A 13,645-nucleotide genomic window follows, 5' to 3' on the forward strand; every position below is an offset into this window, starting at 1 on the left:
TGTGCACAATGGGGTGTGAGGGCAGAGTCTTGTCTACGCTGCCTGGCTGCCATGTCCTTGGCTGCACTGCTCCATGTGGGCGATGCTCAGGGGTGACTCTCCTTCAGGGGGGGCTGCTGGAGAGGAGGGAGTTGTGGGGGGAGGCGAGGCTGGGGCAATGGCACGTGTGCCCACAGAGAGGGCTCCGAGTGCTGCTTCTGGCACCCGTGCCAAGGGTTCGCCACTACTGGCCTATACCATTTCAGATAACCTTCAGATAAGGTTATCCACTTGTTAGAGGATAGTGGACATTATTATTTTGCAGTAGCTTTGATCCAACAGTGAAGCAGGTCCAAGAAGACAGCGGTATATGTGGCATCTGTTCCATTCCCTGGTTTCTGGTTCTGAAATTCCTGCATTTTTCATCTCATTGCTTTTGTTAATTAGACTAATGAATCTGGAGATGTATATCTTCAATATGCTTGTTTTATAAATGTAACCCAGACAACCCACTGTTCACCAATTATTGAGTGATTTATGTTTTTTTTTTAAAAAAATCAATAAAATATATTAAAAAAACAAAAACAAAAATAGAATTAGGGTGGATGAGAGCTACCAAGGAACAATTTATTCCAGGCATGAAAGAAATTATGGTGGTCAACAAGAAAATCAGTGTCAGATGTGGAGTACTGTCTGTTTTGAACCAATTCACTTCATTCTTCTGAGCCTGGACCTGGCATTGCTTCTGAATTTCTGGCAACTGCTGCCAGAACAGCTTTTCCAGTGCTTCAGCTAGTGAACCATTTACATCTTGTTTGGGGTTATGAACTGGGGCTTTCTACAAAATCAGTTCTCTTTGGATCTTGAACATCAATCTATTATTAAACAGGTCCAGGTGTTCTGGAAGCTCCAAAATGCAACTATCATTAATAACCCATCAATACCATTGATTAAATAATCATTTTGCGGTTGGCGACTGTTTTAAGACGACTGAGATGGCAAGATGAGAAACAAACGGTTGAAAAATGTTAACAAAGCCTGATGCAGATGCCCTCTACGTTCAAAACTGAGAAACAAGAGAAATTAGTTGGCAGGTGAAACGGACCTCAAAGTTGAAGCCTGTTACATTTTGCAGTAGTTCATTTCACCTGAAATAATAAAAGTGGCTTCTTTTATTGAAGCTTCAAATAAAAGCAACTTCTTTGTCCAAGTGTTGTTGGAATGTTTAGCTCTAGATCTGAATTCCTAAAGACAGATATATTGTGAAGGAGTGAGACTTTTAATATAATTTGACTCCTTGACTTATTCTAAAAATGATACAAAACAGAAAGAAAATGTTCAAGAGTTTGTACGAAAAAGAGTATACTAACAACAACATTGTGCATTTATTAAAAGAATTGGTCTTGTTCTGCTAAGTAAAGTTGTGACCTTCATTAGTCATTGATCTTCATTATTGATCATCTTTATTCTTGATCTTTATGATTCTTTGGATGGCTTTATGTACCTCTTTGTTCCTCAGAGTGTAGATCAATGGATTAAGCATGGTGTTGACAAAGGTATAGAAGAGGGAAAGAATCTTGCCTTGGTCACCAGGGTATTTGGACGGAGGTCGGAGATAACTACAAATAGCTGAGCCATAGAAGAGAGACACCACCATCAAGTGGGAGGCACAGGTTTTGAAGGCCTTCCGCTTCCCTTCAGCTGAACGGATCCTCAGTACAGCAGCAGCAATGTAGCTGTAAGAGATTGCGATGAGACCCAGAGGTAGTAGAAGGATCACCACACTTGAGGCAAAGAGCTCTGCCTCATTAACAGAGGTGTCCACGCAGGCCAATTTGATCAAGGCTGGTACCTCACAGAAAAAGTGATCTATCTGGTTCTGTCCACAACGTGGAAGACTAAGGGTCATGACTGTCTGTACTACTGAATTGCTGAAGCCACTTCCCCATGAGATAGCAGCCATTGTGAAACACAGAGAATGGCTCATAATGGTAGTATAACGCAGTGGATGACAGATGGCGGCATAGCGGTCATAGGCCATGACAGCCAACAAAACACACTCCGTGGAGCCTAGAGCAAGAGAGATGTATAACTCAGCCACGCAGGCACCATAAGTCTTTCTTTTTCTCCTGAAGTTCACCAACATATGCGGCCCAAGACTGGTGGTGAAGCAGAGGTCAAGGAAGGAAAGGTTGCTTAGGAAGAAATACATGGGGGTATGGAGATGGGGATCTAATTTTGATACCACAATGATGGTTGTGTTGCCAAACAGGGTCATCATGTAGCAGGTCAGAACAAGTCCAAAGAGCACCATCTCCAAATATGGGCGGTCAGCCATTCCCAATAATATGAATTCTCCTTGATAGTTTTCTTTCCATGATGCATTTCTGTAGAACATCTGCTTAAAAAACAAAGAAAACAATAACAGAGTTGGAAGGGACCTTGGAGGTCTTCTACTCCAATTCTCTGCTCAAACAAGAGACCCCACACCATTTCAGACAAGTCGCTGTCCAATCTCTTCTTAAAAATCTCCAGTGATGGAGCACCCACAACTTTTGCAAGCAAGCTGTAACATTGGTTAAATGTTCTCACTGTCAGGAAATTTCTTCTTAGTTCTGGATATGTTATGTCTTTGACAAGTTTCCAATCATTGCTTCTTGTTCTGTTTTCAGGTGCTTTGGAGAATAGGTTGACCCCCTCTTCTCTGTGGCAGCCCCCCTAAAATTGGAACACTGCTATCAGGTCACCCCTAATCCTTCTTTCCACCAGATTAGACATACCAATTCCTGCAACCGTTCTTCATATCGTTTAGCTTCCAGTCTCCTAATCTTCTTTGTTACTATTCTCTGCACTCTTTTTAGAGTCTCAACATCTTTTTGATTCAATGGTGACCAAAATTGGATGCAATATTCCAAATGTGGTCTTACCAAAGCATTATAAAAAGGCAAAATACATGAGGTTATGGAGATGGGGATCTAACCATGGTTGCGTTGCTCAATAGGGTCATCATGTAGCAGGTCAGAACAAGTTCAAAGAGCAGCATCTCCAAGTAAGGGCGGTCAGCCACATCCAATAAGATGAATTCTCGGTAGCTTTGGCTATTTTCTTTCCATGATGTATTTTAGAACATCTGTTTAAAAAAAAAAAGCAAAACAATATGCATGAAAATATACCAAAGCATTATAAAATGGCAAGATCACTTCATGGCATCTTGATTCTATACCTCTGCTAATGCAGCCTAGGACAATACACATGAAAATAAATAGATCACCAGCACAATGCCTTGGTCAGGCCACACTTGGAATACTGCATCCAGTTTTGGTCACTACGATGTAAAAAAGATGTTGAGACTCTAGAAAGAGTACAGAGAAGAGCAACAAAGATGATTAGGGGCCTGGAGGCTAAAACATATAAGGAATGGTTGCTGGAATTGGGTATGTCTAGTTTAACGAAGAGAAGGACAAGGGGGGACATGATAGCAATGTTTCAATATCTCAGGGGCTGCCACAAAGAAGAGGGAGTCAAGCTATCTTCCAAAGCGCCTGAAGGCAGGACAAGAAGCAATGGATGGAAACTAATCAAGAAGAGAAGCAACCTAGAATTAAGGATAAACGTCTGACAGTTAGAACAATTAACCAGTGGAACAACCTGCCTCCAGAAGCAGTGAATGCTCTAACACTGGAAGTTTTTAAGAAGAGACTGGACAGTCATTTGTCCAAAATGGTATAGGGTTTCCTGCCTGAGCAGGGGACTAGATGACCTCCAAGGTCCCTTCCAATTTTATTATTATGGATCATCGCATGGTCAGCCAGATGTTCAGACTGGATTTGGCATTTTGTCTACCTATCGAGTCCTTACCCAGGACCTGGGATAGGCAGATGTGGATGTTTGATGGTATTACAGATATCGTCGCAGGATGGAAGCAGTTCCTAGTAAGGCCGCCTTTTGCAATTGACTAATAGCGAATTTGTCAATGCCAATGGTGTTCAAGTGGTGCTCCAGTTGTTTTGGGATTGCACCCAAGGAGCCTATGACTATTGGTACTACCCTTGCTTGCTTTTGCCACAGTCTTTCTATTTCTATTTGTAGGTCTTTGTATTTTGTTATCTTCTCCAGTTCTTTCTCTTCTATTCTGCTATCTCCAGGCACTGCCACGTCCACTATCCAGACTTTTTTGTCTTTCTTATCGACAATTGTTAAGTCTGGGGTGTTATGTTGCAGGTGCTTGTCTGTTTGAATTCTGAAGTCCCAGAGCAGTTTAATTTTATCATTTTCTATGACTTTCTCTATTTTATGATCCCACAAGTTTTTGCTTACAGGCAAATGATATTTTTTGCAGATCTTCCAATGCACCATTGTTGCTACTTTGTCATGCCGCTGCTTGTAGTCAGTCTGTGCAATCTTCTTGCAACAGCTTACCAAGTGGTCCACTGTTTCTTCAGCTTCTTTGCATAGGCGGCACTTACTGTCTGTTGCTGTCTTCTCAATTTTGACTTTATATGCATTTGTCCTTAAGGCTTGGTCTTGTGCAGCCAGAATTAGTCCCTCGGTCTCTTTCTTCAATTTTCCTGCTCTTAGCCATTGCCAGGTCTTGTTATTATCTGCTTTCCCAGCTATTTTTTTAATGTATTGGCCATGTAGTGCTTTGTCTTCCCATGCCTCTATTCTGTTCTTCATTTGGTCTTTCTTGTAGGCCAGTTTGGTCTCTCCAGTAGTCAGTAAGCCTTCCTGATATACTAATTTCAGTGCATCTTCATCATTGTTCTTCAGATATTCTTCCAAAGCCATTTTTTCTTCTTCAACCATCTGATGTACTTGTAGCATTCCACGCCCACCTATTTGCCTTGGTAGATAAAGTCTGTCAATGTCACTGCGTGGATGAAGGGCATGATTCATTGTCATTATTTTTCTGGTCTTCCTATCCATTGCTTTTAGTTCTGCTTGAGTCCAGTCCACTATTCCAGCTGTGTACCTAATGACTGGAATTGCCCAGGTGTTGATTGCCTTTATGATATTTCCTCCATTGAGTTTGGACTTTAAGATCTTCTTCACTCTCTTGATGTATTCACCTCTAATCTTTTTCTTGACTTCAGTGTGCTTGATGTTGTCAGCTTGAAGGATACCCAAGTATTTGTAGTAATCTTCCTCATCCAGACTCTTAATGTTATTTTCGTGGGGCATCTTGATTCCTTCAGTTTTCACTATTTTTCCTTGTTTGATAGTAAGTGTGGCACATTTGTCCAAGCCAAACTCCATTACAATATCTTGGCTATATATACGGACAGTGTTGAGCAGCGATTCTATTTCAGATGATGTTTTTCCATACAGCTTCAGATCATCCATGTAAAGGAGGTGGGATAGTCTGGCAGATGTTTTTGATGTTTGATAGCCATGTCCTGAGTTATTCAGTATTGTTGACAGAGGAAACAGTGCAATAACAAATAGTAATGGTGACAATGAATCTCATTATTATTATTATTATTATTATTATTATTATTATTATTATTATTATTATTATTATTATTATTACAACATGGAAGGCTATAAAGTAATGATATAGAAAGAATTGTGGCTTGACTGAGCAGCAAATATAGTTTGGGACATGAATCTATGATCCAGAATTATAGTTAAACTTGTTCCTAGCTAACTCGGTCTTTTAGCTCTTGAATCCTCAGTGAATTTCTATGTGAGAAGAGAATATAGTAAATATGATTTTGCTACCCAGATATTTGGACAGAATTCCTTGTACAGGATTGAAGAAAATACTTTTCTTTTTACACATCTGTCTATCTTGATTAAGAGTCTAAGACAGGGGTCTTCAAATGTGGCCCTTTTATGACTTGTGGACTTCAACTCCCAGAATTCCTCAGCCAGGCATGCTGGCTGAGGAATTCTGAGAGCTGAAGTCCACAAGTCATAAAAGGACCAAGTTTGAAGACCCCTGGTCTAAGACCTACAATGGGATTGCAAGAAATCCAATCATCAATATAATCATAGAACAAAGTTGAAATAATAAAAACTTGACACCTCTTTGGATGTTAAGACCTATTAAAACCACCCGTACTTCTATGAAGCTATAATTTGAATTAGAGTGCCATTAATAATGTCATAAAGAAATCAACATGCTTTTGATTAAGTCAATCACCTACTGATTTCTTTATGGCATTATTTCTTTTAGGCCATGTCTTCTAACCTTATTTGATTCTTCTCATTGAAAGGTGGGCATTCGTGTGAGTTTCTCCTAATGTCTTCTCCATCTATCTTTTTCTTGCTTCTTTCTTTACATGTTTCCAACCTTTTATCCTTTGAGGATCATCTTGCTTCCCTTTGCAAATTCTGTCTCCCCCTTTTCTCTCTTTTATTCTTACTTTCATCTTTAAAAATAATTTCTCATGTCCCTTCCACCTTAAATGTAAAATTCCTTGAACAAATGATTATAGGAGAACAGAATTGTAGTGAGCTTTAGCTCTGAAACATTATCTAGGGACAGAATTTTCATGACAAACCATCTATGACACTACAGAGCATGCTGCATGTTGAAAGTACAGATGCCAAATTGAAAAAATATTCATACAATTAGAATGAAATAATGTTATGTAATATAATATAATGTAACATAACAATGTAATGTAATGTTATGTAATAATAATAGAATAGAATAGAATAGAATAGAATAGAACAGAACCATATAACCCATGACCCAATTAAAAACAAACAAACACAATTATAAGTTATGTACCAAGCACAGATCAGAACCTTTCTTTGCCATTGATTCAGGGACTCAGTAAACCTCCCTATTTGGTCTCAAGATGATAAAACCAAGTTGATCAGGTTTAAAAAAATGGAAAAACATTTATATTACATATTTATTCTCTGCCCTTTTAGTCACTTAAATTACTTCTGCAACTTATAGTCCCTTCCCACCCTAAAATACTGTATTCTCAACATTACCTCTATCTTGGAAAGAAACAACTTCTTTACCTCCAAACGAAGTTTGTATTGATGCTAGTTTGAAGTACCATGTTTGGGATGTGGGGGTCTACAGCTGTATTTTTGTTACTTGAAAGAGACAGTTTGTTCTAGAACAGGGGTAGGCAATCTCAGCTTTTTTATGATTCATGGACTTTTATGATTCATGGATTTTTTTATGACAGTTTGTTCTAGAACAGGGGTAGGCAATCTCAGCTTTTTTATGATTCATGGATTTTTTATGATTCATGGATTTTTATGATTCATGGACTTCAACTCCCAGAATTCTGGGAGTTGAAGTCCATGAGTCATGAAAAAGCTGAGGTTGCCTACCCCTGTTCTAGAAGGAAAGGGCTGACCTGATAAGTTCATTATCCGTGGTTCAGCTCTGGATAGATGGAAGCCTCCAACACTACAGATTACAGTGAGCATCCATGGGGCAAAATAAGAGGAAGAAGAGACTCCTGGGCTATCCCTGAACTGTGAAAGGGAGGAAGAGAAGCAAGCAAGCAATACGAAAAAAAAGAAGATGCAGACTAATGTGGTTGGGAAGACAGTGCAGCAAAAATGATGGGAAAACGGGAACTGAAGAGCTTGCTGGGAACACATGGAAGAGAAAACGATTGATCCAATGTATTGAATTAATGAATAATTACAACTTTGTGCATCTCCATCAGTGTTAAGGTCTTCATTATGTTATTTGATAGCCATATTGCAAGATTTTATATCCTATTATCAGCACAAACACTTCTCACACCATATGTTTCAGGCTTACATTCACTTATGCTATAAACTATTTTGTTGTTGCTAGAGGTAGAGTATTTGTGACTGTTGTGCCCCTCATTGGGACTTCAAAGAATAGAGTCCACCAATTAAACCTGATTACCGGGGGACAAGATTTAAGCCACTGTCCAAACATGGGAACGATGTGATCATGTTAGATTCCTATCTGTTGTTCACACCGGCTTCTTCTTGTATTTCATTCCTTATTCTAATGTGTATAGAAAATGAACGGGGAAACATCGTGGGAAGAAAGTAACCAAAGTTGCCAAGAATGATTCTGTGTGAAGTCACCCCCCCCCCAGAAAGAAATATTTTGGGGACTATTTAAAGGGCAGAATATTATATTTCCCCAAAGGAATAATGGAAAATCTTAGGCTGGACCTCCCCACCAAGTCTCTCTGCCCCAAGCAGAAACCAGGTCTGTAGAAATGCAGATGTGATAATCCTATTCAGAAAGGTTGGAGCCAGAAAGCTAGAAGTTGATGAGATTAGAAAGACAAAGACCCCTAAAATCCATATGCCCCACCCAAACTCTAATAACATGACCTTTGGGACATAACAGGATTAATCCACCACCATTCAAATTACCAGAAAGGTACACTGAGCCTCAGGTCAAAGTTCACGCCACAGGAACAACTCCAAACACAAAAGCCCAAGAAGGTATAAAAACCCACCACTCCCAGCTACATGTGGTCGCTTTCCCAGACCCTCATTTCTGTCTGGCTTTGCTCTTCAATAAACTACAACCTTCTTTCTAAAGCAGTCTCCATTTTGTTTATTCCCGGCTTGGACTGGACCTTGGTGAAGTTTTTTCTTTCAACAATTCTTTTTTTTTAATGTGCCTGAATTAAAGATTTCAATTTTATTAAAACAAGAAACAAAATCTAGAAATGAGCTGAAAAGGAGATGGAATGAAATGAAGTACAGTGTTACATGAGAGAAAAAGAGCAAGAGAGTCAAGAAAAATATAAAAGAAAATGGAACAGAAGAAGATAAAAGCAGGAGATACATATAGGTGAAGGCTGAGAAGGTCTAAAAGATTAGAGACATCTGTGTAATGGTACTCTTGAATGTAAGAGGGAAAATATAGCATTGTCCCCTACTAGTAGATCACAACCTACTACCTGACAAGATAGAAAAATGTGGGGTAGACAGAACCACCACCAGATGGATCCGTAGCTGGCTGACCGGCCGTACTCAGCGAGTGGTCCTCAATGGAACTGCATCTATATGGAGGGAAGTGTGTAGTGGGGTGCCCCAGGGCTCTGTTCTGGGCCCAGTACTCTTCAACATCTTCATCAACGATTTGGATGAAGGGATAGATGGGGAACTCATCAAATTTGCAGATGACACCAAGCTGGCAGGAATAGCCAACACTCCAGAAGACAGGCTTAAGATACAGAAGGATCTGGACAGACTTGAACACTGGGCACTAACTAACAAAATGAAATTCAATGGTGAAAAAAGCAAGGTTCTACATTTAGGCAAGAAAAACCAAATGCACAAGTACAGCATAGGTGGCACCATGCTCAATAGTAGTAACTGTGAGAGGGACCTCGGAGTCCTAGTAGACAATCACTTAAATATGAGCCAGCAGTGTGCTGCAGCTGCCAAAAAGGCCAACACAGTACTAGGCTGCATTAACAGAGGGATAGAATCAAGATCACGTGAAGTATTAATACCACTCTTCAATGCCTTGGTAAGGCCACACTTGGAATACTGCATCCAGTTTTGGTCACCACGATGTAAAAAAGATGTTGAGACTCTAGAAAGAGTACAGAGAAGAGCAACAAAGATGATTAGGGGACTGGAGGCTAAAACATATAAGGAACGGTTGCTAGAATTGGGTATGTCTAGTTTAACGAAGAGAAGGACAAGGGGGGACATGATAGCAGTATTCCAATATCTCAGGGGCTGCCATAAAGAAGAGGGAATTAAGCTATTTTCCAAAGCACCTGAAGGCAGGACAAGAAGCAACGGGTGGAAACTAATCAAGGAGAGAAGCAACCTAGAACTAAGGAGAAACTTCCTGACAGTGAGAACAATTAATCAGTGGAACAGCTTGCCTCCAGAAGCAGTAAATGCTCCAACACTGGAAGTTTTTAAGAAGAGACTGGACAGCCATTTGTCCGAAATGGTGTAGGGTTTCCTGCCCGAGCAGGGGGTTGGACTAGATGACCTCCAAGGTCCCTTCCAACTTTACTATTATTATTATTATTACTCACCCTACCAGTTCCTCTTCTGATCAGCCTCTTTAATTCAGCCTTGGTTATTCTGGTTCAACACTGCATCCTAAGGTATCAGCTGTGACTATGTGGAGGGTTTTGTGCTGCAGAAAGTAAGGACTGTTTTTGTGGGTATCAGTATGGAGAAGGAAGCTGTTATCTTCTTATTCTCTGCTGTATTCTGAAGAAAATTTTTGAAGAATCCTAGACTCTGGTCCAACACTAATTAGGAGAGAGTTAATCATTGCAGCCATGTATTTCCCCTTCCCAAAAGGCTTTTCACCCTTGAGTAACTTCCTCTGAAGTGGTGCTGTGCAGAGGGGATATACAGGGAAGGGCTAATTAGTACTTTAAGTAAGATGAAAGTTTTTAAAGTTTTTTAAAGTTTTATCATGATTTATTATCCAAGCAATATAAAAAGCCATTTGAGGAGGAGAAAAAGGGCCTCTCTCTGAGTTTTGGATTTTCATCAACAGGGTACAGCCATAACTGTATTTGTATTTGTAAATGTCCCTTTGAATTATTAAAACATCAACCAATTTCACTTGTACAGTATAACCAGGATAACATCTTTATATATATCAACCTTGTAGCTTGTAATTTTAAAATAAACATTCAAGCCAATCTCAGTTTTATCTGTTAGAGCTTGTTCCTTTCCTGTAACACTACCTATCTATGATGACACATATGCCTAAAATGAACTTTTCCATTCATTGTTCACACGTGTCTTTCAAAAGCAATATTAAAGTGTTTTGCTTCATTCTGTTTTAACAAGTTGACTGTAATTCTTCTTCTCCTTTAATCTTTAGTATTGTCTAGTTCTGTCTAGTGTCCATTAAAGTCTCATCCTATTATTCCCCCCCCCAAGGAATCCGAAGGACAACAATATCCCATTTAAAAGATTCTTATAATTACTTTATTAATTTCAAATCCATCCAGATACTTAGTCCATTTTTAACTTTTCCAAATCAACACTCTTTTGCTGTTTATTCCCAAAAGTAAAAAAAAAATCTAAGGCCTTAAATTGAAAAATAGAGCACTGTACAATGGAACAAATTCTTAAATTTGTTATCTCACTTTATTAAGAGATTTTTTTATTTTTTATTAAACTTCACTAAAGTTCACCAAACTGTCATGGTTCCAAAAAGAAGCAGCTTTTCAAAGAACTTTGAGGCTTATTTACCTTAAAGAATCCTTTTATTTCTGCATAGCTTCGGCACATACAAAGCTTAAGCCAAAAACTGAATCCTCCCTCCCCCAATCACCTGTGACAAGGCATAACTCACTCCTTCATTTTACAGTCATCAATCACATTCTCCAATTAATGTGAAGTGTGAAGTGCCCCTCCCATTACAGCTGAACTTGGCAATACTGTGCTCAGATATTGTTATGGTTAGCTAGCATATTTTCCCATCCACTAGGCTAGTATTATCTGCTTTAACTCTAGAAGTGCTATACAGGCTAAATAAAGCAGATTTGCTTCTTCATATATGGCAAGCAAGAACATCCGATGTTAGCAGTCTTGACACATACATTCCTTCAAAATGTACTGAATTGGCATGGTATATGATAATGAATCCTTTTTACTTGAAAACATCTTTGATCACCTCTTTGCCACATCCCAAATTCGGGTTGTAGAGTATATATTATAACTTGACAGATAAACCTACATATAAGTAAGATTTCAGAATACCAGTGACTTAGTTTATTACTTATCATCAGTGGTAGTTTGGTTTGCTTGTTGATTTCTATTTCTCTCTGTCTCCTTTTAATGATTTTAATTTGTATTATCCAATTCTTTTAAAGTTACTTTACTTGAAAGTTACCCTAGATTTAATAGAGATACATTAGAAAATTGATATAAATATATATAATAATGTTGTACAGTTTTAATGGTGTACCTCTGACTAAGGTGACCCTGAGGTCACAGATAAAACCCCATGTAACCACAGTGGCTCTCAGGGAACAGTTGATTGCAAAGAACCCCCCCCACACACACACACAATCTTTCAATTTCCATTCCTCCCCTCCATCATCCTGTCAGAACCTCCCATTCTCCCTCCCACCAACTAATCTCAACAATCTTTCCACCTCCCACAGCATCCAATACAACTGATCAAGCTTCCAGGATAGGAAGTGGTATGTGTCAATCTCAGTTGAATGAGATGATCCCTCAAGTAACATGGACCGTACCATGAAAGGCTTGTAAAGTGATCATCAATACTTTGAATTGCACCCACAAGCAGACTGATAACCAATGCAGCTCATGAAGCAGTGGTGTTACAGGGGCCATTCTTTGCCCCCCCAAAACTGCCTGTGTGCCGCACTCTGGACTAGCTGTAGCTTCCGAATGTTCTTCACAACTAGCCCCATGTAGAACACATTACAATAGTCCAGCCGTGAGATGACTAGGGACTGAACGACTGAGTGCAGGGAGTCCTGATCCAGGAAAGGCCGCAACTGGTGCACAACAGAAAGTTGTGCAAAGGCTCTCCTAGCCATGACCAACACCTGTTCCTTGAACAGGAGTCATGAGTCCAGGAGAACCCCCAAGTTTTGGACCGGGTCTTTCTGGGGGAGTGCTACCCCATCCAGAGTGAAAGATGACAAAGTCCCAGATATTGCATGCCCAAAACCATTCGGTCTTGGCAGGGTTCAGTCAAAGCCTGTTGTCCCCCATCCAGTCCCCCACAGCTCCAGTCATTGCAAGAGAGCAGCCACAGCATCACTTGGGTCACCAGTGGAAATGTTAGTTCTTCCTCATTACTCTCTGGACAGCTATGTATATCTCTTTGTTCCTCAATGGATGGATCAGTGGATTGGTCTTGCTTTTTCTCCAAAAATTCACATGAATGTGGGACCCAACACTGATGATATAACAAAGATGTCAACTGTCTAGTTGGCATTTCCAGAAAAAAAAAAAACTCCTGGGACATGATTTTACCAAGAGTATAATACTTTATTGAAATTTTACATTAGTGCAGAAGAAGTGAAAACAGCTCTGGTTTTCCTACTCAAAAGCTTACTTAATCATACAATAGATTCCCTCGCTCCAACCCACTGGGTCTTCATATTGTCCAATAGTAATACTTCTTATTGTTATGGGAAAAGTCCACTTTTTATCAGCACTAAGCTGTCAAAGACACCTCGGTTACCTAGATACCATCCCTCCCATCTTTGCACCAAAATCTTGTCAAGCTATGAGCAAGGGAGAAAATGAAGGTGAAAGAGTGAATCAGTTTTGACAGAAAGGAAAGTTAGGTGTGTCTAAGTAGGATGAAAAAAAAAATCACAATGCAGACAGGATTCGGCCTAACAAAAGCCGCAATGCAGTCAGAATTTGCTAGGGTGGAATAATATTAGTTCAATTTCTCTGTAAATGAACACAGCAGGAACTTCAGAAAATGCCTTTTTCATAAGGGAACAAATCCTCAAGAGACAATGATGATACAAGATGAAAGTGTGTATCCACAACAAACTAACAAAACACTTCAGAAAGTAAGTTCCAACAGGCAGTTTGGGGACTTTGTATACTCTTTAATTTACAGTCTTGTGTACTGTTGCGGTATCTAGATATGTTACGGTTTTATTATGGAAAAAAAAGAGAGAAAGGAAAGTACAATGCAAACTACTGGAAGAATAACAAAGATTATTCCTGTTGAACGTTCAGATGCAGCTTCCAATTATGT

The 13,645-nt window shown here is 39.5% G+C and overlaps 1 protein-coding gene across 4 annotated transcripts; it reads right to left on the reverse strand.

The window, feature by feature from the left end:
• Positions 1-1,237: 1,237 nt before the first annotated feature.
• LOC120315934 (putative olfactory receptor 2B8) lies at positions 1,238-10,183 on the reverse strand. 4 transcript variants are annotated; one of them, XM_039360975.1, is made up of 3 exons: positions 9,957-10,183; positions 2,960-3,109; positions 1,238-2,377 (listed from the first exon to the last, which is right to left on the reverse strand). In XM_039360975.1, exons 2-3 carry the CDS (start codon positions 3,020-3,022, stop codon positions 1,430-1,432), a joined length of 1,011 nt encoding a protein of 336 aa, XP_039216909.1. In that variant the 5' UTR covers positions 3,023-3,109; positions 9,957-10,183; the 3' UTR covers positions 1,238-1,429. The 4 variants fall into 4 exon arrangements, with proteins under 4 accessions (XP_039216909.1, XP_039216913.1, XP_039216910.1 ...); XM_039360979.1 differs by lacking the exon at positions 2,960-3,109 and having other exon boundaries at positions 1,238-2,366; XM_039360976.1 differs by lacking the exon at positions 2,960-3,109.
• Positions 10,184-13,645: the final 3,462 nt, after the last annotated feature.

The sequence above is a fragment of the Crotalus tigris genome, unplaced genomic scaffold (assembly GCF_016545835.1).
Source record: "Crotalus tigris isolate CLP2741 ecotype Arizona unplaced genomic scaffold, ASM1654583v1 scf7180000019189.1338056, whole genome shotgun sequence".
In the NCBI taxonomy this organism is placed as follows: Eukaryota; Metazoa; Chordata; class Lepidosauria; order Squamata; family Viperidae; genus Crotalus; species Crotalus tigris.